The sequence below is a fragment of the Indicator indicator genome, chromosome 21 (genome assembly GCF_027791375.1).
Source record: "Indicator indicator isolate 239-I01 chromosome 21, UM_Iind_1.1, whole genome shotgun sequence".
In the NCBI taxonomy this organism is placed as follows: domain Eukaryota; kingdom Metazoa; phylum Chordata; class Aves; order Piciformes; family Indicatoridae; genus Indicator; species Indicator indicator.
This window is the reverse complement of record NC_072030.1, coordinates 15112157-15139436: the sequence shown is the minus strand read 5'-3', so window position 1 is coordinate 15139436 and position 27280 is coordinate 15112157. Positions and strand designations below refer to the sequence as shown.

Here is a 27280-nt window from a genome sequence, read left to right as displayed (position 1 = left end):
CGCCCCTCAAATGAGAAGCTACGGACACAAAGACGACATCAAAAGAGCCTGTTCCCACAGACTGAGCTTCACAGCTTCTTTTATCAGGTTGCTGTGATGGTAATCAGGCATGTATACATGCAGACTCACCTTTTTGGGATCATCTCACCATTTTTCCAAACCTCCCACTTCAGTTTTGCAAAGAGCCCCCCGATTTATTTGTCTTAAGACACAGTCTTCGGAAAGCAACAATACTGATTTTCTTTAAAGTTTCTTTTCCAACAGTTAATCATTCCTCGTTTGCACACCCGTGCTCTCTGTATTTACCATCCAGCCTGGATCTGTCCAGCTGTGATGTTCTGACAACCACATCAGTTCTTCCTAAAGGGAGAACTGTTCCAGAACCTGTAAAAAGTAACAACTACTCCTGTAGACAAAGCCTGCAAGTAACCACCAAAAGCAGTGAAGCCCACCAAGAGCTCAGCTTTACCGTTACCAGCTGGATCTGTGACGGTCAGAGCAGGCTGGGATCTGACAAGATCCATTTCCTATGGGGCTGTGTGATTGGTGTTACCTGTGCTTTAAGGAATTCCAGCTCAGCTTTCCCAGCACTTTCCCTAGGATGAACACTTCACCAGGCAGCTTCCCTACCCACCCATTTCATTATGCTCCCTGAATGCTGGCACATGTGCTCTTCATGTTCTGGAATTTCCCGTTTTCTCAAAATTAAGAGTTGGCCTTTCAGGATTCATGCACATAAATTACTTCAGCGTGCTCATTTGCAGATGCTTATCTGCAGGTAGCAGCACTCCTGGTTAACCATGTAGTGGAAAGTCTTTCTTCAGGATGGGGAAACATCATTCCACTTCATTTGATATAAGGACAAAAAAAAAAAAAATTAAAAAGCTGCTCAAATACCCGTTTGATGTGCCTGGCATCCCTGGTGCTGTCAGTGCAAGCTCCATGCTCCACTCCTCCCCTTGTCAGACATACCTCTAGGCTGTTCTCCAAGCCTGCAGTAGCACACTCTAGACTAGCAACGGGTTACAAAATAAAGTTTTAATTACTTTCAAATAAAACCTATCCCTCTTCCTGCCTTGGCACTGCAATATGTCACGTGAGTATCAGTACCCATTCTCTGGCTGCACAGTATTGATCTTTGCAGGTCATAAACCTGTCTGTGTCCCCAGCACCTCATTTAGCCAACCTGCTCAGATCATGTGGAATCTTTAATAATGACACTGCCTCCCCAAAACCCCAAACCCTACAAAACATTCCAGAGTATTTACTTGCAAATTGAGCAAGTCTGTTCTGATTTACATCAAAGAACTCCGTAATGTAGTATTTACAAGGGCTCCTGTTCTTTGGCTTTTGACCACAAAGGAACTAGTAGCAGGATGCTCCGATGAGCAGCAGGAGGCCAAACTGCTGGCACCGCCCTTAGGAAACACTTTGCCCTCCACTGGCAGAAATCAAAGGGATGTCAGGGAGCAGACAGGCACCAAGGATCATGTTTCACAACTTTAATAGAATATTCTATCTATTCTGTACAAATTGAAAACACCGTATTAAGTTACAAATGTGTAAGGTAAGGCTGGAGCACTCTACATGCCTGGTCACAGTGTTGATACAGCTGCTATTCAACTGCTGCCAGAGGTTGGCAATGGATGCTGAAACTAGAAACATGTACCTGAAGTGCCACACAACAGAAGGTAAATTTTGAAGACTTCAGAGCTTTAAATAAAACAAATTGTGGAATGGAATAACTTCAGTGTTGCCAAGTAAGACAGCAAACTTCAGATTTATTGAACTGAATTTCGATAAATTCCTGTGTTCAGAGTGAGAGGTCCTTCCATGCTGGACACTAAGCAATAAAACTACTGGCAATTTCCTGGTTCTTTGGCTGCAACCCACTTCCACCAACAGCAGCAGTTTGGCCTTTGCATTTTGATCTTCATCCAGAAGAGTTGTCATTTTGATGCAAGTTTGTTTCTTCTGTCTAGACTATTACATTGAGACCAAGTCAAAGGAGTTGTTGTTATAAGTACCCATACTGTATGCAAAAGAGGAAGAAGATTTTTCAAGTATATTAAAACCTATTAAAAAGCACTAATTCTGTCAAAGTACTTACAAACATGAATAAATAAATAGTAAGATGAACAACTAAGTCTCAAACATGACACCCCCTGCAATGAAGTAAAATTACTTCAACCGGTTTTAACTGAGATAATAAATATGACATTTAAAGCTGCTCAAGCACTAGGTTCAATCAGTAGGTTGCAAGAAACATTACAAAAGGGGGGAGGGAACTAGCAAAAAAAGTCATATTGCTCTATCTGTTTCAGCTACCATACATGTAACCCATTTACTTCAGCTTCTCTGCACATTGCTATTCCACAATTTTCAATGTTTAACAAGAAAATGGATAATCTCACTTGGTAGTCTGGACTATTCCCTTATGCATAGGGCAGAAGGCTCTAAAGGCCTAGTGACATACTTAGCTACAGTGTACCAACGGCTGTAGAGTGTGCTTTATTTAAACCTCTTATTTCCCAAATGCATTGAAGTTGCCACTGTACATGTTAAGCAATAAAGAAGAGAGTTAGTGAAAATCATGCATTTTAAAACAAATTAACTTTAAGCATTGTTAATAAGATTGTGCTGCAGCGATGGAATATCCTGAACTGCAGGCCAGGTATCCAAATATTTGTAACAGGTTGTTCAAATATCACTTCCAAGTGGTATTTCCTTATTACTGTTGTTTGCATTCAGCAGGTTGGCTGGAATCTTTCTGCATAAAGGGAAAAAAAAAAAAACCAGGAAAAAAGTTAAAAATCAAAATGGCATACAGGAAAATACTTCAACAAAGAAATGAAACTGACTATACAGTTTTGAATTAGCTGGAGGTGTCACCAAAAAAAAAACAAACAACCAAGGAAACTCAAACTAGATGTTGAAGGCCTACAGCAGCCACAACATTTATTGGGTTTCCCCTTGCCCCTAGCTGCTTGGTACCCCCAACAACATTTTTAATCTGCATTTATGTTCTCTAAATGGCATCCAGTATGCCCAAGGTTTAAACAACAAATGCAAACCACCCTCTACTTCTCTCAAGCAGAGGTTCAATCTGACTTTCAGTTCCTATTAAACAGTTTTAACTCTAAGTTGCCACCTCCTCAGCAGCTCTGAGGAAGAAGGCAGGCTGCTTATTCTGCAGCACGCTTGAGCTTTACCTTAAAAGTCTTGCCCTTTTTGCTGAGGTGATAAAAATGTGATTAATGTGTTGATTTCTTCTAGGTTCTGCATCACCAGCACATAACTATTCAACAGCTTAACACTGGGCAAGAAGTCCACATGTTAATCCAAATATGTGAAAGTAGAAACACCTTCATTAGGTAGTAAAACAACTTCCCCCTTGGCAAAAGGAAGTGTATTTGTGAAGAATGAGTACTCCAACAGCTAAGAACTTCAGGTTTTACACTGTACTTCCTGCTTTTTCCTTGTAAAATAGGTTTCTTAGAAAGCAGAATTTAGTCAGTGTATTTATTACATGTTTGCTTCTCACAGTTACAGAAACCTGCTGGATTCTAGTAAAGATAAATACAGGTATAAAACAGGACACCTTGAACGTCCCTGACCGCAAAGTAGAATGTTTAGTGACTATCCTGAAAAACTGTGTTATGAAAGAAGCAAACATGCAAGAGTTCATTTTAAGTCCAGTAACCAAGAGCTAAGACAAACTGTTCTGCCTGCAGTGAGGAAGAACTGGGGGATCTAAGACTCATTATCCTGAGTTCTGCCCTTGATAATCTGCACTAAACCCAGGCTGTTTCCTCTTCCTCACCTAAACTGCTTTAGGTCACCATTATTCCCACTGGGAGGCTGGACTAAAGCCAAAAGCTGTCTCTTCTGCACAAGTATACCAAAGACTGTTCACATTTCTTCCTTGCGGTTTTCCTCCCCCAGCACATCTGGCTGACTTCAGCTTTGTACTCTCATCTGCTTGGGATTCCAAATAACACTGATGTAAACTCATTTTCACTGATCTGGGACTAAATACAGTACAAATTCCCTCTTGAAAAAAGGGATGTTTACACAGAACACAGAATTAGCACTCTCTGTCAAAAGAAAATCTAGAGGCAGGCAGAAAAGGGCAATGCTTTTATCAAAGCTCTCCAAAAGTGTCTATTTTATTTGTAACTGCTTTGTATTTGAACACAGCCCAGGGCTGTGCATAGCATCACTTCCCTCTCCCAAGCATTCCGGATAAGAGCCATCATCAAGGAACAAATTTGTTATTTAGGAAGTACTTAAAAGTCTTTCCATCTCCCTCCTTCCTTCCTATTCACCTGTTTTATTTATTTCAGACACACTTAGGTTGACCACTGTAACCATTCTGGCTGTATTTTAATGATCACCCAAAACCCTTGTTATATTTTCTAATAAACTTTTCTATTTCCTCTTTATTTCTGTAAACATTTAAATCATATCACTGCATATAAATCTTTATCCTGTAACACGTGAGTCACAGAGATGACAAAGTTCCTTCTAAGGACCTTTCAGATATAAAACTAAGAAATAAACAGTTTAAGGGGTTCTCGGATATGAGTCAGTTGCTGGAGGATTTTGAGAGAAATGCTGCTTGTGTCTGCTATTTTTACCTTACAGTTGAGAGCTTATCCATCTCAACTACATATGTTAAATGCTTAAGCAGGCCATGAGTAACAAGGTAGCACCTCAGATCCAGATTCCAATGTAATTCCTTTTCTCCCACCATTTCACTAGCTGAGCACTGCTCCTGCTGAATGCAGCAGCCTGTGAGCTCCACACTGCCTTCAGCTATTCATCAGCCTCATACACAACATCTCAGAGTCTAATCCCAAGGTGACAATGGCACAGATTGATGACCAGAGTTTTCTTCCGGTTACAGCTGCCCCATCAGGCATATACATGTTGAAATTTATTTTTGGGTTCTGATGGCTCCTGGAAGATCAGGGAACAGTCCCCAGGCCGCAAGTGCAATTGAGATACTACATCCACATGCCCTCAGGCAGGGCTGGCAAGCTTCAGCCTGTTTCTCCTGCGGTAGCCAAGGCTGTTGGTGCCATCTGGTCAGCTAACCGCTACCAATCCATTTATTGACCTCAGACAGACCCTGTGCTATTTAATCTCCCCATTCTAGTGATGCTTCTATTCATGCTACATTTCCCCAAATTAAATTCACATGATATCTTACAAAGGTGGTTAAATGCACTGGCCAGGCAATAGAGACTTTTATCTGCCAGAGAACCTTTAGCTGGCAGACTTAACAAGGAACTGCATCTCATTTTAGACTAAATTCAGCAGCAAGGACGTGTACTGAAGCTCACTTTAGTGTTACAGAGACAAATAAGAATTCTCCTTCTCATAAAAGAGATTCTCTATAATAGTCATAAGCAATGACTTAAATTCCTTAGAAGGGGTAGGGTTTTATTATCATTACTTCTTTAAATTATTTGATAATATTTATTCTATCCAAGGACTTCAAACTACTCCAGGCCTTTGATTCCAATTGGAGATGCTCTTCCTATGGAGACACACAAGCTAAATATTGTTTAAATACTGGCTCCTACCTGGTCTATTTCTTTTGTTAACAAGCATCAATATAAAGCTTTTTTTTGCCTCTCATTTACTGCATCATTTACTCTTGGACAATGAACATGGGCATGAACATTTTCCTCCCAGCATTTGATTACCCAGAAAAACAATGCTGGAAGCTTGAGCTCTTCAGCTTACGTACAGACCACTGCCTCAGGCATCAGCAATTACATCAGTTGTTCATGGACACAGAGAACATGCACAAAATTTAAAGAGGAATTTAACCTAAAATTTGCAGAACCAGAAGGCTAAAATGGAGAAGAAAGCAAGTCTGAAGTAATACTGCTTTCATGACTTGCATATATACAGCCCACTGCCTCCACCCATGCACTGAATCTGGTGTCCCAGAGGATGGGAGCACGAGTCCAAGGTATGCCTGTCATTTATCTTAGCATTTTAATTCTTTTGAACCAGATCTTTTCAACAAAGTTACTACTGAAAGAGACATTGAGTTTTTATTTATCTTCAATGCTTCAACAAATCAGGCAGGATACATTCCTAGGTGATTAAAAAAGCAACAAAGCTTTTACCCCCTCACTTCTACAGTTCACTTTTTGGAAGCTTCCCATCCAACTAAGGCAGCTGTGCATGCACACGCAGCTCAGTGCCATCTCCTCTCACTCCAAACCCAGACTTGGCTGCCAACAGTGGGATCGATGCAGGCAGGAGGCACTAAAGCTGATGTCCTTTCCAGTAGAGGAGGATGAAAGCCTTTCAGTATTTCAGATGTCTTGCTACCAAATAATCTGGTTAGGGTAAAGCTGGGATACAGCCAATCTTTACCTTTGTTCATTTTCTAATCTATGTTATTGAGTGATAAAAAGTAAGGACATCAAATGTATACGTTGGAAGTAAACTCTAATTTGAGCTAAGTAAGCAAGTGGTCTGGCCTGTCTCCTCCACAACTGGACAGAATGCTTCAAAGGCTCTAAAAAATTTGCTGCTAACAAGCCCTTCTGCCACAATTACTTAAAAGACAGACTAAGCCCCTCCAAGCATGTGCAGTCTCTCCCCACAACAGTTCAGTTCATAATTCAAACCAGCCCTCTGGATCACCTTGTCAGCTACTTCTCTAAACACAGCATCAGTAACATGAAATAAAAGCAGCTAAAGGAACAGGGCATGCAAGCACACAGGAAAACATACTAGACAAACCAAGCTATATTATCCAGTTTTGTAGCATCTTCTGAAGCTACTTCAAATCATCTGATTGCTCAGTCTTCCAAAGCCACAACTTATACACAGCATAAGCACTGTGTAAAAAATGATAATGATTTGGTTCTTACTGAACAACTCAAATGTACTTAAAAGTAACAGGAATGAAAAGAAGGAAAAGTAACAAAGCAGGAAGTGTTGACATTCATGTAACAAATACAGTAAACAGTAAAGGAGAAGGTAATATGGAAGTGACTAGAGAAGAGAAATTGGATTTGAAAGGAAAACAGACCAACACTTTCTTTTGTTTACATCGAAAGGCAAACTACTCTAGATCCAAGGAAAGCAAGGAGAGGAACTGAAAGGCAAAGAGGGACAGGAGACAGAGAGAAACAGGCTGCGAAAACAAGACGAACAGAGGAAGGAATAAGAAACAGGATTAAGGATACAAGTCTTAAAAGACAAATCCTAGAACTCAGAGTTGGCTTGAAAAACCAGAAGCCACTGGCTGACAGAGAAGACAGTGGTGTAAGAGTGCAGCAGGATGACACATCAGGTGTTGTGACAAATGGATGCTCTTCTACATCATGAGAATGACCAGTGCAAGTATGCTGAGGCAGGGTGGCTGGCTTCTTAAAGCACGTCAGATGAGAAATCAAAGAAAAACAAAACGCACAGCTCAACTTAAGAGTTTAACAAAGAGGGACATTATCTATGCAAAGAAGGAAAAGGAGTTGGAAAGATTACAGCTTCTCCTAAGTAACCACAGGGGGAAAAACCCCAAACCAGATACAAGCCTAAAACACCAGGGGCAGGGGGGGAGGGCAGGGGAGCCTGATGCAGACATTGTTCTTGATGAGGCATGGGATGAAAAGTGAAGGATGAGCGCACAGTAGAAGGAAAATGTTTTTTTTTTTTCCCTTCTAAATAGGCAGATGAGCAAGAGAGCAATACCTGTTCAGAATTATGAGCTCAAGGAAAGGCCTCTAAGTGACTGAGGGTTTTTGTCAGGCAGCATAAATAAGAATAATGTGGAAAAGGCATACTAAGTAAGTTGATGACTTACAAGAGTTCAAGAAAAGCAGAGAAAGTAGTCAAGAAATAATTTGCGAGTACACTACAAACAGTAAAAAGATGCAACATCAAATCAGAAGCAAGGGAAAAATGAAGTCTTGCAAGTCTCAGTATCTTTTACCATGTATACATAAAACACAGTTTGACTACTGCAAAGGCAAAGCAGAAGCTATGCCAGAAGGGCAAAGAGGTCACTTCAAAAAATCTAATTCAATTACATGATTTAAGGACATTCATTCTTTCTAGTTTTTACTAATAAGACCTAAGCTCTAAAGTCACCATTCACAGAATCACAGAATTTTCCCATTTCTTTTCCCCATAAAAGAAAAAAACAAAACCAAACCAAAAGCACAGCATCAAACCAAAACCAAACAAAAGAGAAAACCCTAGAAAACAAACCACATTGCATGGCTACAAATGGGACTCTTGGAAGTTAGGTATGAATGGAATTCCACCTTACCTAGAAATGTATGAATGATAAACAGACTTAAATTACACCTAAATGGGAAAAAATTGAAAGGAACTGTCAGCATGAATGAAAAGTGAAATGTACAAAACAATACAGGAGGCAACAACCATAACCCTCCAAGATACCTTAGGCTTTTTTTTTTTTTTCTCTGCAAAATAGCAAATCCCTTAAAAAGGACATTTGATACTCAGCACAAACATACTTTGACTCACAACTAACATTTTGTTTCTCTGCTGCCCAGCTTTTTTCCATTACGGGTACACCACTGCATTTTAATCCTGCAGAGCAGAGGCCACTCAAATCTGATCAATCCTTCCACAAGACAGACCTTTAGTGTACAGTATTTGCATTAAAGAACAAGCTCAACTCTTGATACAGGGACAAAACCCATTTACTAGTGATGTGATGACGCATATAAAACTCTGACAGAAGAGCAACACATTTAGCTGCCGTTAAGACTTTCATCCAAAGATCAAGCAGTTTTGCATGCCTTTTACTTTTTCATCTATGCCTTTATAAAAAAATTTAAGGCTGATGTCTTAAGAACTAAATGAAGGCAAGTCTGTCATCACTGCCCCAGCTTCACTGAATGTGTGAGCATCAACTTTACAGTGACTGAAGGACTGAGAAAAAAAAAAAACAAAACTATCAGAAGGACCACCAACCCTTAAGGCTGAATTTTAAACCAGGTCTCAAAGTTTAAACTTCAAAAGATGAGGACTGTTTTTTTCCCCTACCCCCCCTCTCTTTCTAGCTGAGTATGGACATGCAGAATGTATCCTGCAGCCATCAGGACAACCAAAAGAACAATTTAAAGAAAAAGAAAAGGAAAAAAAACACACCAAAAAAACCCCACAAACAAACAAAAAACCAAGCAAGCTAGCTGAGATTAGTCAGACTAATTCTAAGTTGAAGTCCAGCCATAGAACATTTGAGTATGACCTTTCTAAAGGAAAAACTATCATTATTACACAGGGATACCATTAAGTAGTAAAGGTATACAGTTAGGAAATTACCTTTCTTGGTGCAGGTTAGAAGACAAAACCTACAACTCCTCTATTTATAAATATTAACTTTTAAGAGCAATATGAGTGCTGAAGATGATGAAAACAGTGCAGAAGCTGGGTGAGTTTCGGTTTTTAGTTTATTCATCTTTCCACAAACTGTTATAACTTTGACTTGTCAGGATTCTATTCCATGTTGTGATGAAGCAAACAAAAATCCTTACCTTAGGATCACTCTCTGCATCTTCCTCTTCTTCTCCCTCCTCTTCCCCCTCCAACTCCTATGACAAAATAGAGATAAACTAACAAAAATTAAAACAGGTTAAAAGTGCAACTTCTTGTAATGGAGAAAAAACAAAAGAGCAAATCATATTACCAATGTATTCCAGAGGGCTTCAGATGTCAACATTAAACCTACTTGGGCTGACTTAAAAGAATTCAGCATCTTCAAAATCTTAAAAGCAAAATCTTTAAAAGAAGATCTAAAACAAATTTAACAGATTCATAATGGCTTCAGGCAACCTTCTGACATAAGCTGCTGCAGCACACCCCAGTAATTTTTACCCTTCTACCTGATATATGATTTGGAATTTTACTGTTCTAGTACTAAGTATTCATGTCTGATTTTGTTCTTTGTTTTGACCTCCTTCCAAGGAGTCTCTGGTACTGTGGATAGACTGCACAAGACTCTACAGTTATTTTCACGCTTTGTTGTGCACCTACATCCAAGGTGCAATATCTGGCACTTAGGATGCTACAAATACATGTACACTTCCATCAAGAATCAGCTTAAAAATTAAACATAAGGAAATGTTTAGTCACTTTGCAGCCTAAGCCCAGAAATCTGTACTGCAACCTGCAGAGAGACCGCATGCCAAAGGCTGCCAGCTCACATCAGACCATCAGTTCACTAACTACTGGGGAGCTCTGCTATGGTGAACCTGATGGCAGTCAGGTATGTACCCTCATCTAATGAGCAAAAGCACCATAGTAAAAGCAGTAAAATAAAAATTATTATCTCTGAAGGATATTAATGAAGTGTGGTATCATGTAGTGGTTTCATGCAAAGCCTTCCACAGTATGTCAGCATTCATCCAGCACTATTCTAAAGAGACCACAAGCTCCTGGTACACTTGAAATTCCAACTTAAGTCTTTATCCTGAGCAGCTGCATACTCTCCCTTTTTCACATTTAGCAAGGCCCAGTCTTGAAGCTTATAACAGCTAAAAGCTAACAGCTGAATTCCACTACTGCCTAAGGAACAGGTATTTAACAATAAAATTGAAGGTTCTTATCATGCAGCACTGAAGAAAAAAGCTCCTATTTAATTGACTCATGTCAGAAAGCAGCTATCAAAATACTAGGGAAAAAATGGATATATGTTCTTGCAGAAAGTACTTTTGTGAAGAGGAAAAAGTAGTCAGATTTTTTTTTTTGTCAGGAATGCTGAATTCTTTTGGAAAGGAGTTCCATACATGAACATCTATGAACAACTGTTTTCTGCTCCAATTAGGACTATTTCTAGAACAGGAACACAGCAGGTAGGTTATCTAAAAAAGATATTGTATGCATCTCACCTCCTCTTCACCTTCTTCACCTTCTTCAAACTGGAAAACAAATGCAAGGTTTTATTAGCTCTGCTAGTAGTTAAAGTCTTCTGCAGTAACATGTCCATAGCATATTCAAACAGTAACTGAAACTAAGCCCCTTCCAGAAGCAAAGATTAACAACCCATAAAAAGTTGAACGATGCCTTGCTATCCCTAAGCAACAGGAATCTCTTCAGGGTTTTGGTTATTCTCATGTAATTACATACAAGTCTCATCAGAAAAGGAGAATGCTTGTCTACATGGTGATAATCAACAAAATGCTGAGAGCATACATACATTATCATCATCCTCTATAGCTTCCCCAGTGAAATACAGCACAGCACGAGGGACTATCCTTTCACGGAAGAAGTGTCCAATTTCAAAATCTGCTGCTAAAGTAAACTCTGAGTCTTCATCCTGTAAAGCAAGCCAATTGGATTTTCCTACTAAAAATGTGACATGCTACAAAGGACTAACAAAAGCATTTTAAAACTAGTTTTGAGAAACATCACAGTCATCAACAGAAACGCTCAGGACATGTTTGCTTTCAGTACACTTAACTCCCTAACAATAAAGGAAATATTTCACACCTAAATACAGATTTCACAGAATCACAGAATGTTAGGGGTTGGAAGAGACCTCAAAAGATAATCCAGTCCAATTCCCCCTGCTAGAGCAGGTCATACAGGAATGCATCCAGGTGGGTTTTGAATGTCTCCAGAGAAGGAAGCACCACAACCTCTCAGGGGCAGCCTGCTCCAGGGCTCTGTCACCCTCACAGTGAAGACATTTTTCCTTGTGTTCACAGAGAACTTCATATGCTCCACCTTGCACCCCTTGCCCTCTGTCCTATCAGTGGACAATGCCAGGCTCTGAGAACAGCCTGGCTCCATCCTCATGACACTCACCCTTCACATCTTTATAAACACAAAATGAGGTCATCCCTCAAATCTCCTCCAAGCTAAAGAGCCCCAGCTCCCTCAGCCTGTCCAAGTCCCACTGAATGGCAGCATTTTTTGCAGAACTGAGATTTACTTTAAAGGCTTCCTCCTTTCTATCTATACACAGGCTGCTGGCTTGCTGAAATATCTTCTATTGAAAAGGCTGATGTAGACTTGGCTGGTTCTGTCACCTGACACTACAGAATTGTTCAGAATGCTTCAGACTCAAAAAACAAACAAAACACAAACAGACAGATACCAGCCATGCAGTAGTGCCAAGTGGCTACAGAAAATAATGACTTCTTCCCAACAGTGACCAATATAGATGTATTAGATGACCAAAGATGTGGAACAACAAAATGTCAACAGTACCTTTTACCAAGGTGAAGCTCAGCTTTAGCAAAAAGGATGATAAAAACACACAGTACTCAAGAACCTAGAGTGTCACTATGGAGGTGTGTAACAAAATAGATATGGTAGAGAGAAATGACAATTTCAGAATGTGAACTTACCAGTGACTCTCCATCACCAGATACTGCAAAAAAAAAAAAATAAAAGATAATAGATTTTAGCAGAATTTGTAGTCTAACCCAACTCTATATTCAGAACAACAAAACACAGTATAAAGACCTTCTCCTACCAGAAAACACTAGGGTTTTTAAAGCCCTCAGAAGCTAACTACCAAACCTTCAAAGACAATTCAGATTCATCTTAAATTAAACCCACAGAAATTTCATATGAAAGAATTTTCTGTGCTGCAATAAGAGCATCAAAGCTGTCATTTTGGTGTCAAAAGATTTTTGTGCAGGTTAACACTCTCCCTACAAAGATGGGTGCAGCAGGCATACAGGTCACATTTCCCTCCTAAAAGACCAACAAATTTTGTTTCTATACTAATGCTGCAATTACAGTAATTATTTTGCTAGAGCACTATGAACTCTCTCCTCTTCCCCACATACAGATGCTACCAAGTAGATTAATATTTTGTCATGAGTTTTCAAAGCACTGTCACAAAAAGGCCTGGTAATGCTATCAGTAAGGAACAGAGCAGGATTTTTTTTGTTGGCTTGTTTAACAAAAAACAAACCAAAACCAACAACAAAACCCCCCCCACCCCACTCCAAACTGTATTTCTCTCTGCCTAGGTGACACGATGCTGTGATCACACTGTGAAAGGTGACAATTTGGTTCAGGCTGAAAATTCAAGTATCAACTGCCAGCACGTCACAGTCTTATTTTTCTTATACAGCTATCTCAAGATGTGTTTTTCAGGTATTTTTAGAAACCAATACAAATCCACAACAAGGCAAACAAAACTCCATCCCCTTCTGAAAGCAGCAACTACTTGTAACAAGATTTCTCAACTTATTTATTAAATTTCAGTAATAAACAAGTTTCTGAACACAAACTTGTTCACTTGTTTTTTATCCCCAAGTACATGGGGATTTGCAGTGGTATTTAGCATGGGCATGCAGTTTGTAATAGCTCATGACTGAATCAAGAACTGATTGTTCAGTACATTTCTGAAATCTACAATGTAAAGTGCTTCTTCCACCCATATTTGATCAAAAAAAAAGACAATGGGAGATGTACCAAGAAGAAATAATTGTTTAACTGAGTACGCAAATAACATTAAGAAAATTAGTAAGTTATGTATGGAGCATTAGGGATTACTAATTAATGACAAAGGAAACCACAGGAAGTTCCACCAATTAACAATAAGGTTTAAAGGAAACAAATAGGCTGTAATTTTGCCAACGCTGGAAGAGGTTTCTTTTGCATGTTAAAAACCTCAAACTGATGCATGGAGCCATCCTGTGGTCAAGTAAGTCAACAACTTAAGGAGAGCCTGCATGAGATTTTCCATACGATGAATCCTGTTTACACAGCACACATCATGGCCAAATCTACTGAACATCAGAATGGATTGATGCCTGGATGGGCTGCAATTTCCCATCTTCCTCTAGCCATAGGAAAGTATACACTGCAGCAGCAAAAATAGTTTGCAGATTGAAGCTACATCAATGCAAATACATATAAATATAGCATAACATATTTTAAGAACCCTAAATTCTCGTTTTCCAAGCTTACCCTTTATTGGGCTGAAGAAGTTAAAGAAAGAATCATTAGGTACTTGTTTAGTAATTGTCCGAACTGTGCCTCGACCCTTGTGTTTCTGTTTTTTCTTGATTGTTTTAACTGTAACATTCTTTCCTTTCTTCCAGTCAATAGTACACCTAGAGACAACACGTGGGAAACAGCATTTTAGCACAAGACATCACTGAAATAAGCATTAGAGCAACAAACATGAAGGCAGAGATAGTTTCTAGCATTACTTGACATCTTGTCAGATAGATTCAGTTGCCCATGTGTGTAAGACTAGCCTTATCAAGAGAAGGCTAAACTATGTGTAGGATGGACATCTCAAATAGTTTCCTAAATAAAAAAGCTAACCAGATTGTCTTCACAGACTGATCACCCCATCTATGCTTTAACACCTCTTTGCCCCAGTTGGGATGAAGTGGTAGTTACTACTTCAGTAGTTACTGAACTTTTGTAAGCTGCTATTCTTCCAACAGCCAGACCAATAGAGAACAATACATTATGTCCTCTCACTACAGGCCAAGGCAGTGTCCAGTTACCCCAAAATAAACACAGACTGGCCAGACAGAGGCGCATTTAGCTCTCTAAAGAGCAGTGCCCAAACTGACTTGGCAGTCAATGGCAAGCTAGAAAGAGCTTACTTGTCAGTTCCTTTCTGCTACTGTGCCAGCTGACAATCACAATTAAAAGTCTTTCTTCATCCACTTCAAAATGTAGCTGTATCTACCTATATTACTTCTGTATGCTGAGGCTAAAATCACCATCATCCCTATAAACAAGTTTTTAAGTCAGCAAAAACTTAATTTTATCTTCATTAACCACTACCACCATAAGAGAAAACAGGATCTGGAAAACACAGAGTACTACTTCAGAAAGCATTTTGAATTTCAAGTTTTCCTTACCCGTCACAATCAACTATTTCAGGTCCTTCAAATGAAAAGGGATCTGTCTTGTCTGGCTCCGACTTCATCTTGTATGTTTTTGTCAGGACTGAATTAGAAAAGTAGTCATTGGGCCCAAAGTGGAACTCTAATGAGAAAGACTGAAAAAAAAGTTCCATTACAGTTTTATGTTACCACTAATTTATGTCTTTGAAAGAGTGCATCAGCAGAATTACCATTAATCAAACTGAATACAGGGGTGATGGCAAATCTCTCTCAATCTACAGCAAAAGCAGGAGAAAAAAAAGTAGTCACCTAATTCTGAAGATGCAGGAAGCTAAAACAACCTTGGCTGGTACTAACATTAAAATTTGGAGGTACTGACTGTATTTCATTCCCCTTTACATGTAGAAATGTTGCTTTAAAAACATCCTTAGAAGTAAGTACTTAGAGAAAAGTCTTGGTTTTACATTCTGTAAAAGCCTAGTCATCATTCTCTAACTAGGGATGAACCATCAGATTCTGTTACTCCCATCATGTCCTTAAAAGACTGAAACAGACTAATTAAAAAAAACATCGGATTGCATATTAATTAAAAAAAATATCGGATTGTCCGTATTTAGACAGTCCACTCCACCAGGAACCAGAAAGGTTTCTCCTGTTTAATAGACAATCCTGCAAAAGAAAAAGGACTTTGTAAACTGAACTCCAAGTCAAAACCCCCCAACATCACCATACCTACTGCACAGCCACAGCATGTGTAGCAGTTACCTTAAATATTGCTGGGGGAATAAATAAAATACACTGTAAGAATGAGAATAGCATGCACACAAAATGTGGAACTGCCAAAAACACCAGCTTCGAATATAATTCCCCAGCCACTCCTCAGACTTGGGCCTGAAAACAGTCTGTTATCACCCCAGTCTGCCTTGCTACCCTCTGTTTGAAGGCCCACCACGCAGAGAGAGATAAATAACTCTAGGGACAACAGCCTGCTCAACGGTGTTTATCCCTCACTCATCTTCCAGAGGCCCTTTAATCTTTCTCAGGTCGCATGAATCTCCTCACATAATCGAAACCTGGAAAGATAGTGATCGAGGGGTGATGAACGCTGGTAGCAACAGCAGCCTTTCCAGCTCACATGCTCAGCTTCAGGACAGGAAGCCACTGCATACCAGATGTTCAGTGGACTATCTGTGTTGGCTTCACACAACCTATAACTTCACTTTTAAAGCAATTTGACAGAGCTGGTTTGGAGGTCATCTTCAGCCAAGGCAAATCTCTTTGGCAAACGTGCTCAGGGGAGGAGTTACAAACTTAGCTTTCTTATCCACTACCAGTGACTAACACTCACACCCAGATAATCCCACAAACCATCACTGGGGTTATAAATAGATAACCAGTGTGGCAGTACTTAACATGCAGGATCCCAAGGACTAGCAAGACAAAAATAGCTGCAGAGGCTGCATTTCAGTATTTCATTCTATACCTGCTAATCGGGAGACAATAAGAAGCAGTTTCAAGTTTCACATACTATTTGAAGTGTTGTATCTTCCCAGAAGTCTTTATTTGGGCATCTTTGCTTTTGGTATCAGCTTACCTTTGCAGCATGTATTTCTAGATTTTCCCTGTAGTACGAGATGTTCTCACAGAGTTAAAAAAAAAACCAGAACTTCTTTATTTTAAGCTAATTGCTTAAGTTACACCCAGATGCATCATCCAGGCCTGAATATGCTAGCTAAGGATCCTGATGCCCAAATACAAGTAGAGATTGTATTTATACAAATACGTGCAAGTTTGTTCATGATTACAAATAAAAGCAAGTAGTAAGGCAATCACTCATACTTCACAGACAGAAGCTTATATACACAGGATACATCAAACAGAACTCTGAAGCACCATTACTGTAGCTAGGTAAATCTATTTTTGGAGGACCATAATTGCAATTAACCGCTGAGTCAACAATAAATCAGAAAACCCCTAGCTACCACCTATTCATTTTAGCTGCAAAACCTAATGCGCAGCAGAACGAGAACCTTTACTACACACTGGTTATGCAGACCTTATACAGCACAAAGGTACCACTGCTGCACCCATTTTCAATAGTCAGGGAATGTCAGACAAGACAGCCACACACAACTGGATGACAACTTTCACTCAAGTAGTTAGGAATTTGTCTCCAAATGCAGAAGGGACATGGCATTTGTCAGCCTTCCATTATTGGATTTCATGTAGCACTGGAATGGAACCTAATCACAGGAAGCTGCTGTCAATAGGTTACGAACAGTGCAAGGTAAGATAAATCCATTGGTGTTTAAAGAGGGACTACAAAACAAAGGTGAACGAGAACACAAAGATGTTGTAAGCAAAAATTACTATTCCCAAATTAAACAAATGCCACCAAATAAAAATGCCTCAAGATAAAAAACACCAAATATTTAGTGCTTAAAAAAAACCCTAATTTTCTTCATAAAGCTCCCATTGTCTCGTTTAGCCTTAGCAGTATTCAAGAATTCCAAAACTTTTTCTGTCCACACTACTTCTCTTGCCCTACTATCAGCTCAAGTCTTTTGGTACTAATAGGAAAATGGTAACTAAGACAATGAGGACTAAAACCTCTTTGGCTGTTATCAATCTTTAAAAGGTGTTTTTCTTACATGAATCTTCAGTGAAATTTTTCTAGTATTCATTTTGGACTCTGTCAGAAGACTAACTCCCTAAGACAAGATACAAAGTACCAAACATCAGGAAAAACCAGAAGGCTTCAATCCCATCCTCCCTGTCTCCTCCTCACAACGAGTAAGTATAGTCTGCATTAAGTAAATAAGCAACAGAACAACATCTTTTCAACAAACAGTTTCTGTGCACTGAACTTAAAGAAAACAATTAAAAAACAGTTAAGTTGTACTTTAAAAACTATTTGTTAGGCACACTTTAAAAAAAAACATTTATTTTTCTTCCCCTTTCAGCAGGCACACTAGCCATCATCACTGGCTATGATTGGTATTAGTAAGTCACATCTCTTCTTTAAATGAAATACTCAGTTGAGTAAGTAGTACCCAGTTTTTTTCCACAATTCATTTTCAAACCAAAAGCAGCCATGTATCCACATTAGTGGAAGTGGCTAATGTGGAATTTGAGAGAGAAAGAGTGAAAACTATACAGAATTGAGCAGAATGTTATCTAGAAACTACAACGATATCAGAGATGTCCAGGGTAAGGATAAGAGAGCAAACCGTCAGGAAAGCTGAAGATAAATCTTTAAAAGGGCAAAGTATGAAGATATCAGCTTAGAAAGAACCCACACAGACACACTCCAGCCAAAGAGAATGGAATAAGAATTCTGAAATGCTGTTCACTTCATTGCTAGAGTCTTCATGAGGAGAAACCAGAGAAAACTCACCATAGGCTGTCCAGGTTCGGAAAACTTAACTTTAATATCCTGCAGATGTTTCAAGATTGGTTCATCATATTCCTAAAATGAAAAAAAGAACAAGAAATCCTTACTCAGCAAGCAATATTTGTAAGAAAATATTTTAACCTGGCTTGCTTGTTCAAACTGTTCTTAAGAAAGAAACAACTCCCCTTTTAATTATTCAGCAAATTTAGCTGAAGTTCAGATTTTGAGCCAAATGTCTTAACTGCAGTTGCAGACATGTGCCAAATTCTCAATCACTGCACCTTGCCTTCAGTAAATAAGGCTGCTGCTGTGCTGGGATACATGAACACTACTGAAAATAAAAACTTTGTTCAGGCTATTTACTGCTGGTGAGATTCACAGGAAGATACACTGCAGAGAAGCCTTCCTTAACAGCAGAAAAAATGAATTAATAAAACTGTGAACAAAATTACCTAAGCTATTTCACATTAATTCAACCAATCCATGGGTAAGCTTATATCCTTGTGAAAAATCATCCTTATGTTCCTTGGGGAACAGCTGCTGTAAGTAGCAAACAAGCTTGCATTTTAGTATCTATGAATGCTGTTACAGATCATTTCTTCAACAATCCACACAGTGTTAAGGAGTTTGGGTCAGCTGCTCTGCTTGTCCATGCTTGTCCATCACTGCCCTTTCAAGCATCTTCAGCAATATTAGGGATCCTGAAGACTCAGATTTGGTGTCTCACATACTACACTCCCCATTAACTGAGAAAATTAGCAATTAATTTTTTTGTGACAAAAGTTATTTTTTCAGAGGAGAAACTTACCTGTACTAATTCACTTAGCATATCTACATTCCTAAAGATAGTAAACCAGAAGTCTGGAATTCCTTTGACATTTGTCTCCTCTGCTTCTGCTTTTTCATCTATTACCACTGCATTTTTCAGGTCATCCTGTGAGACAAATGCAGAAACATGTGAAAAATAAAATCACAGCTTCTTAATATTTACTAAACAGAGGTACATGTACAAAACATTTGCCATCTCTGTAGCTACATTTAAGGAAGATTTGAAACTTACAGTTTTAACATGAAGTTAAGAAAGACATTTTATTTACATAACCAGACATACATACATTTAATTCAGACTTTCATTTGGAACTCTTCTGTGGTCTATCACTTCCCTAGAACAGGCTGCCCACGGAGGTGGTGGAATCACCATCCATGGAGGTGTTCAATAGATGTTTGGATGAGGAGTTTAGGGACATGGTCTACGAGTTGTGTCCAGTGAGATGTTAGGTTATGGTTGGACTTCGTCTTAATGTCTCTTACCAGGCAGTTCTGTGATTCTAAGACAGTGACAGTTCCACTAACTTCACAAACAGAAACAAAGAGCATTTCTATCTTTCTACACACAAAGAAAATAAATTTCCCATTCCTGTAGCTTCGTGTGCCATTGGCAGTGTTTCACCTAAAAATTTTAAATTGAACTTGAACCTCTGGAATAATGTTTTAGCTCCTCAGTTTTGCAGAACACCTGGTAAAGCTGGATTTCATGGATACTTATTACACTGTCTTCAATCTTTACTCTTTTGTGACATATGATTCCTTACATATAACTGATGTCAAATATTAAAAAAAAAAAAAGAGAACTAAGTCACTTCATCTCAAACAAGCAGGAAATTTGGTCTGAATTAGTGGTTGCACCTTTCCTTTTGCACCACTAGATAGCAGCAAATGCATAAGATCTTCTAAACAGCAGCTACTTGGCATTACAACTACCCAAGAATATGAAGCAGTTTACTTGACATCAAAACGTGTCTCTGGGCTTCTAACTGCATGGGATACGGCCTGTCAATGCTGTATTTACACAAAACTGAATAAATCTATTTTGCTTATGCACATGGAGTGCCATGTCCTGCTAAATCTCATGAGAGCAGTGAAAACAAAGAGAACAATCTGCTTTGTATACAGAACAGCATCCAACGGAAACTGAAAAAAAACGAGTCAAGGCAAAACACAAAGAAAACCTGACAGAATGGCAAATGTGACAGTTTAAGTAGGTCACTTCTCTGACAAAAGGAAGCCAGCCACGAGTTTACCTCTCCAAAAATTATGAAGGGGAGTATAAGGCAAGACTACAGATTATTCCTCCTAAATCTAGATAGTTCCTACTCAACAACAATCCACTAGCCAGCACACATTTCATGAGATCAATTCCATTTTATGACTAGGCAGTATGTGTCTAATCTTCATTAAAGGAAGCGAAAGCTAATTATGTCCCCCAAAATAAAGGGGACAGGCAGACAAACAGCCAGCCTTCTATTATCTTGGGGTTTGATGTAGCACTGGAATGGAACCCATTATCAGAAAGACACTGTTAACAGGTTACGAACAGTGCAAAGAGCAGAAACTTTTCAGTTCACTCAAGTCACAAACTTGAGAAAAGGCTAAACCAGAAGTTTAAAAACTTTTGCTGGACCTGACAGTGTATTCATCACAAGGCTGCATTACTGTTAAAACCTTTATGAGTCTGCCAATGGCAAACACTGTATAGGAATCAATTCTGACAATCCAGTACACCTGTAGTTCATTACCCAGCTTGTACTCACAGCTAGTTTTTCTTCTTCCTCATTTTCACTGTGCCATTCTGACTCTGCATCTGTGGGTTCAGCTTCCCCATTAATAAACTCTCTTCTCTGTGTCAGAAAAATCGAGAATGTCATTGAAGATGTAAAATTACACATATGCAACAGAACTGACTCAGCCAGGAGGAGACAAAGATTATATACAATAACATCTTCCCACCTTATCAAAAAGGGGTTGATAGAGCGCGGCGTATTTCCTCTCTAAATCATGAACTTCTTCATAGAATTTAGCTTCTATATGGGCACATTTCACCTGGAGTTGTTTCAAGGCATCAATTCTTCTTTTCACTGCTTTTGGTAAACTAAAACACAAACATTTCTTTTAGCCTAAAAAAGTTAGCTGCCTCAGCGTTGTTTAACTTACCACTGTGAAACAGGCTGCTGGGGCCACCACCCTCCCCATGTAGTTCAAAGATCTGAAATTAATACCTCTGTTTACATCTGTAAACAAAGGAATAGCCTCAAGTTGTGCCAGGAGAGGTTTAGGATGGACATCAGGAACAATTTCTTTCCTGAAAGGGTTGTCAAGCCCTGGAACAAGCTGCCCAGGGAAGTGGCCGAATCATCATCCCCAAATTGATTTAAAAGACACAAACATGGTGCTGAGGGACATGGTTTAGCAGCAGACTTAGTAGTGTTAGGTATTAACCTAACTATTAGATTGGACTTCATCTTAAAAGGTTTTTTTCAAGCCTCAACAATCCTGATCCTGTAAGAAAGATGGGGACAATCTTTTTACCAAGGCCTGTTGTGACAGGACAAAGGGGTCATGGTTTTAAACTACAGGATGAGAGAGTTAGGCTAAAGAGAAGGAAGAAGGTTTTTACACCGTGTGGCAAGACACTACCCCATGTCAGCCAGAGAGATGGTAGAAGCTCCATCCCTGGAAACATTCCAGGTCAGGTTGGACAGGGCTCTGAACAAACTGCTCTAGTAGATGTCCATGCACACTGCAGGGTGCTTAGACTAGATGGACTTTAAAAAGTCCTTTCCAACCCAAACCATTGTGTGATTCTGTAATCGAAACTTTGAGATTCCAATTGTGCTGATCCATCTCTCCAGCTGTGATCCATCTCTGAAAATAAAAGGAACTGTGCATTCTACAGGAGAAAGCTTTGATTCATGGGCAATATTCAGAAAGTACAAATTGCTCACCTATAAAATACTAAGCACTTAAATCCAGGCAAGTAAAAAGAATTTTCTATCATTTCTTTTTTTTTTTTATTAAACAAAACAACCAGCTATCCCCAGACAAGAAATGAAAGCATAAATATCTAATAAAGGCAAAATTTTGAAATTCAAGCTTATCCTCCAGCTTATGTAAACTAAGCTTCAACCTAGGGAGTTACAGGTCCTGAACTTTCCACTACAGCAATCTTATGGAGATCAATCAATGCAGTGCATGCCCTGACAGAATAAGGGTCACAGAAGGAGACAAAGGCAGGGGAAGGGAGCTGTTTTTAACCACAAAAATAACAGCAAAGGAAAACACTGAACAGGACAAAATCCTGTTTGCAGTTATGCACAACTGAACTATAGAACTTCTTCCTTCCAGAAGTAGCCCACTATGAATCATGGTTTAAGTCCATCATTTTTCTAAGTGAATCATTTGTTCTAATTTCCTACCTTAATTATACAGTAATAACAGTCTTTTATGCTTTCAGCCTTTCAAGAATGTTATTCTGCTCTGTACTTACGTTTCAATGTAACTTGAAGGAGTGAGTGCTGCGTTGTCAAGACGTTCCTGTAGTGCTGCCAGGACCTGTGGATTTTGCATCACTTGGTCTGCCAGCTTTTCTAAGAAGAGGAAAAAACCCACTTTTAAACTAAATTTTGAAGTATTCATAGTGCTTTTATCATACTGTGTGTCTTACAGCAATCGCAGTAAAAATACTATTTTCCAGATTTCAATTAGCATCACTACAGTTAATTAGTAACTCCAGCAAAATTGCCTCAGGATCAGATTTCAGAAGGGTAAAAATGGATAATGATAGAAAACATCTTCCTCTCTGCAAGTATATCACACTGTGCTTTTAGGAGCAAGGAGTACTTTGACGATATAAACAAATTTCTTGTCTTTTAAGTTAGAAAGTGCAAAATAGAAACTTCTCTAGCCTCCCTCTATATTAGCTTATAAGTCACAAATGAATTTCCAAGAGAATTATCACTAAATTATATTTCCAAAACATTTGTAGAAGTCTTTTCCTGTAAGTCCTGGCTCCCGAAAAACACTGACAAAAGCTTTGTGCCCTGTACAATGACACACATGGCACTATGACCACTTTCTTGACAGCTATCTTTTTTTGCATCAAGGTACTTCTACAATCTGTACAACTCCACAGTCACCACAACAGTTCACAGAAGACTATTTTTATGGGAGGTCAGACCTAAAATGCTTCTAGTTAGGAGATAAAAATCCTCACTAATGGGTCAAATCTTTCCATTCTTTCTCACTGTTCTCTCTCTCCCGGATATTAAAAAAAAAAAAAGTAAAATTGCCTAGAACACACCAACTTAATGAAGCTTTAATGTAAGTAATTTGTGTATTTTTATTTTTTGTTGTTTGGGAGCACGTGTTGTTGGGGGTTTTGTTTGGTTTTTTTAATCCAACAGGACTAGAAGAATTACTCAATACTGTCTACCAGTTTATATGTGATTTTCAACAGCAGCCACAAAAGCTTTCTTAAAAAAAAAAAATTAAAAATCTAATGAGACCTAGAGAATATTCTGTGACCACAAAGGTGAAAGATTTCACTGCAACTTACAAATTTGAGCATTTGGATTAATGGCAATGGAACTGTAGCTTTTTCACACACAAAAGTACTAACTTGAAAAGCATTACTCAGCAGTTATTTACCAATCTTCCAAATGAAGAATAAAATCCTCCAGAGAGCATATAAAGCTACATTTTCCTATAAAAAACACACTGCATACAGACAGGACTGCTCATTTTTATAATTACACCAAGATTAAATGTTGATATAATCTGGTCTATACAGCTCTTATTGCAATTGTCTAGTGGGTTATCTCATACAATAGTGAAACATGCTAGTCACAACCTACCCAAAAATCCTTTCACTGTCACTAAAATCTAGCCTTTAGTTTGCTCCTGGCTGCAATAAACACACAAAATATCAGAAAGTGAACAGTTAGCCTAAAAAACATTGCTTTGGTTTCTATAGCGAACATGTTTGTAGCCTTGACAGTAAAGGTTTTGGTAGATAAAGAAGCTTCAAAGCAAGAGGCTTACTCCCTCTGTTCAATGTTACCTACTTCTCTCTTACCTTTTTTGTCACTTGCATTTTTAGCAGCCTCCACAGAATCTGAAGCAGTATCTTCTGTTTTACTAAAAGAATTAAAAGTGTAATATTAAAAGACATCCCTTCATAAAAATGTTAACATTTAAGAACAAAAGGGTTCTGAATTTTCAGTGTTTATTACAGAGCAAGTTTTACAAACAAATATGCCACTGAAAGACACGTACTTATGTCTTCAAGCCTCTCAACTTACAAGTTCAGATACGAAACTACTTCTGACATGAACAGGATGCAAAGGAAAGGAAAAACTAAAATGCAAAGGAAACCCAAACAATGTCAGAAAAACTTGACAGATAAATTTCTCTCATTAGGTGAGCAGCTGGCCTTTCAGCTGTACTGGGTCACTCTGGAAAGGAAAATGTTATTACTCACAGGAGAAAACACAAGACACCATTCTACTGTAAGCAATGGAGAAAAATAGGAGAAAAGACATAGATGGGTAATAATGGAATATAAAGGAGATCAAAGCTCTGTGTTTTCACCTTTTACATGAAGTTGTTTTGATTAATAGTAAAGGCATTTGCTATAAGGTCCCTCTCCTCCCTATCTCCCTGCTGCAACATCTTCCATCACACTTCCCATGCTGAAGAATAAGCCAACAGCCAGGAAGCATTCCCTGTGCTGGTCAAAACATACTGAGTATTGCTGAAATGAACCCTAACCAAGAGCCAGCAGGAGAAAAGATATCATATATGCAGATGGGTATTATTAGTCACCGGATAGACTAAGCTTATCCAGCTTACCCCGCTGCACTGCTGGCCTGAAACACCAGCATCAAGCATCTATTTACACCAGTTTAACAACAGTTACTTGTTCCAAAAGTGCTATAAAAACTGGAAAGAAAAAACAAAACGAAACAAAACTGTGCCTTGTGTACGCTTCAATCACACAGCTCACAGAAGCGCTGACAGTCAGCGCTCTCTTCAAGTCTTTAGAGTATTTAAATACCAGCACTGACATCTGAATCAAGACAACAAACTCTGCTAATCCAAGAACAGAGTAATTCTGTATCAAATACACCATAACAAACATTTTGCCTCAGCTATAAGGAAACACAGTCTAGTTCAAGAACATATGAACATTTTATTCTGAAATAAATTTGGTCCTCAGATGTCAAATTTTATTCTCCCATGGAAGACCAGATATACAGTTGGCTCCAACTACCTTGATTTAATTTCAAGAAAACAGTCCAACATACCTGTTATCTGCCATCTGTGTGCCTGTATCCACCCTGCAAGATGAAATATAGGGTTTAAAAATACTGTAATGGCAATTTGTTTGCCTTAACAGAAGAGGAAAATAGAACAGGTCACTGTTTAAAATCTGCTGGTTTTGCTTAAAAATTCATCAAGCATAACCTCTTACAGCAAAGTAAGCCACCATCACAACAATACCCAACCCAAACGGGAGCTTGCTCAGTTTTTCAAGTCTATTAGGGTCTTTCATTTAACCCTTTAAAACTTTTTTTTTCCCCACTAATATTCTAGATGTTAATCCATTTCTATCAGTCACAAGTCTCAGTTTGAAGACAAGTGTCACAGTTCCTAACACTATCTTCGCATTCCATTAAGAAAAACCCCAAACCACAAAGCCAAAGAAGACAAATCTATTATTTCTTAATTCCTTGACAGCATCACAGTAAATACTGAATTTTTGATCTCTGCGTATACTATATTACTATGTCTGATCTGAAAAAACACAATGGAATTTGACATTTTAAAAATAATTCTGAAGTTGTAATTAAAGTCACCTGAACAGAAAAACATGCCTCACTTGCCTGTCTCATCTGGGCTATTTCTGTGACTAGCTGCTGCTGCTGAACTGCACTGCTTTGACAACCTAAAACTGCTGCTAGATATAGGGAAGCAACACACTGAAGGAAAGAAAATTCACCAAGATGAGGGTTTTTGACAGCAGCTATACAGGCAGAAGCCTCTGTATAAAGATTTGCCTCGAGTTTATTTATCAGGAGTGAGAAAACAAGAGGAAATGGGGAAGCTGAAGTCTTGGAATTAGCAATAACTGGAATAAAGTTTACCACAACCACTCCAGCCCCCAAGATCTAAACTAGCTCTCCTGAGAAACCAGAGGGAGCAAGACTGCCAACTTCTTTTGCTGTTATTTAGGTTTTTACTGGGGCAAAACATCCAAGCCTGAATATCTATTTTAGTCATACAGGTTGGATTTTTTTTTGCCCCCTCCTATTTTAAACAGTTCATCACAACTCCAAGCTATCACTATATACCATATGGAAGCGATATTTACAATATCAAACTTTCAAGAAAGCAGATCTTGTTCTGCAAGTTAAATTTAGATTAAAAAGTACCTTCCATCATTCATGACAGCAGACAGGTCTGATTCTCAGATTCTCAGCCAAGTAGGCTGATCTTTAGCCCTGCTGCCAATATCAGGCTACTAAAGAACCACCTGAGTGCTGATGGCATATTGAGTGGGCAGCCAGAGCTGGGGGCTCAGAGACCACATCTGTCTCATCTAGAAAATGCCTACTAAGCTACAAAAGCAGTACTTCACAACAGCTCTAGTATACCAAGAGTATATTCCAGGTTATTCCACAGCATGCAAAAGATACTTAACACCCACCAAAAACAGCATGCAAGCCCATCCTATAGATTAAGTACGGGAACAAACAAAAGGGTGTTCTTGTGGACTAGGTGTTTTTCAATAATACAAGCATATTTATTCACAAACACTTAACTGTTGCTTTAAATATAACAGAAAATGGAAATAGAGCAACCACCTGCTAGAGCAAAACATAAGAATTATATTATCTTGCAGTTAAGAGAAATAAAGGAACACACACAAGTCTTTCCTTCCACAGGAGACAGGTAACAGGAAAAAAAGAGATACAATTAAAAAAGCAAGACATCGCAAACTGACCTAAAATCAAAGTTCAGCCAACAAGTTATACGATCCTAGTCACTAACAGAGGAAGCAACAGTAAGCAACTAAAATGCAGACTCACATTACTTAAAAATTATCCTCAAAGACTTGTCTCTTCCAACCTAGAGCCAGCAAAGGAGTTAACAGAGAAAATCCACTCCCCACAGAAATCCTTCTGTTGTTTGTGCTGTATTTCCTGCACAG

The 27280-nt window shown here is 38.7% G+C and overlaps 1 protein-coding gene and 2 non-coding genes across 5 annotated transcripts; all 3 read right to left on the bottom strand.

Annotated features, from left to right (window-relative positions):
• Positions 1-1519: 1519 nt before the first annotated feature.
• On the bottom strand, positions 1520-25399 carry NAP1L4 (nucleosome assembly protein 1 like 4). 3 transcript variants are annotated; one of them, XM_054390739.1, is made up of 15 exons: positions 25374-25388; positions 24143-24204; positions 22556-22655; positions 21019-21160; positions 20823-20909; positions 19040-19165; positions 18235-18306; positions 14853-14992; positions 13939-14084; positions 12360-12382; positions 11204-11323; positions 10896-10925; positions 9543-9599; positions 8306-8343; positions 2735-2770 (listed from the first exon to the last, which is right to left on the bottom strand). In XM_054390739.1, exons 1-14 carry the CDS (start codon positions 25385-25387, stop codon positions 8338-8340), a joined length of 1125 nt encoding a protein of 374 aa, XP_054246714.1. In that variant the 5' UTR covers position 25388; the 3' UTR covers positions 2735-2770; positions 8306-8337. The 3 variants fall into 3 exon arrangements, with proteins under 3 accessions (XP_054246716.1, XP_054246714.1, XP_054246715.1); XM_054390741.1 differs by lacking the exon at positions 8306-8343 and having other exon boundaries at positions 1520-2770; positions 25374-25399; XM_054390740.1 differs by lacking the exons at positions 2735-2770; positions 8306-8343 and having other exon boundaries at positions 9563-9620.
• Positions 17003-17123, bottom strand: LOC128974256 (small nucleolar RNA SNORA54). The gene has a single exon (XR_008489305.1). It is a non-coding gene; the product is annotated as a small nucleolar RNA SNORA54 (small nucleolar RNA).
• LOC128974261 (small nucleolar RNA SNORA54) lies at positions 20486-20613 on the bottom strand. Its single transcript, XR_008489310.1, has one exon. It is a non-coding gene; the product is annotated as a small nucleolar RNA SNORA54 (small nucleolar RNA).
• Positions 25400-27280: the final 1881 nt, after the last annotated feature.

Excerpts from the sequence above, each read along its gene's own strand:
- NAP1L4 (XM_054390741.1), bottom strand. Across the intron at positions 21,161-22,555 it reads CCTTCAAGTTACATTGAAAC|TTTACCAAAAGCAGTGAAAA; the intron begins GTAAGTACAGAG and ends TTTGTGTTTTAG. Across the intron at positions 2,771-9,542 it reads ATGCAGAGAGTGATCCTAAG|AAAGATTCCAGCCAACCTGC; the intron begins GTAAGGATTTTT and ends CCCTTTATGCAG.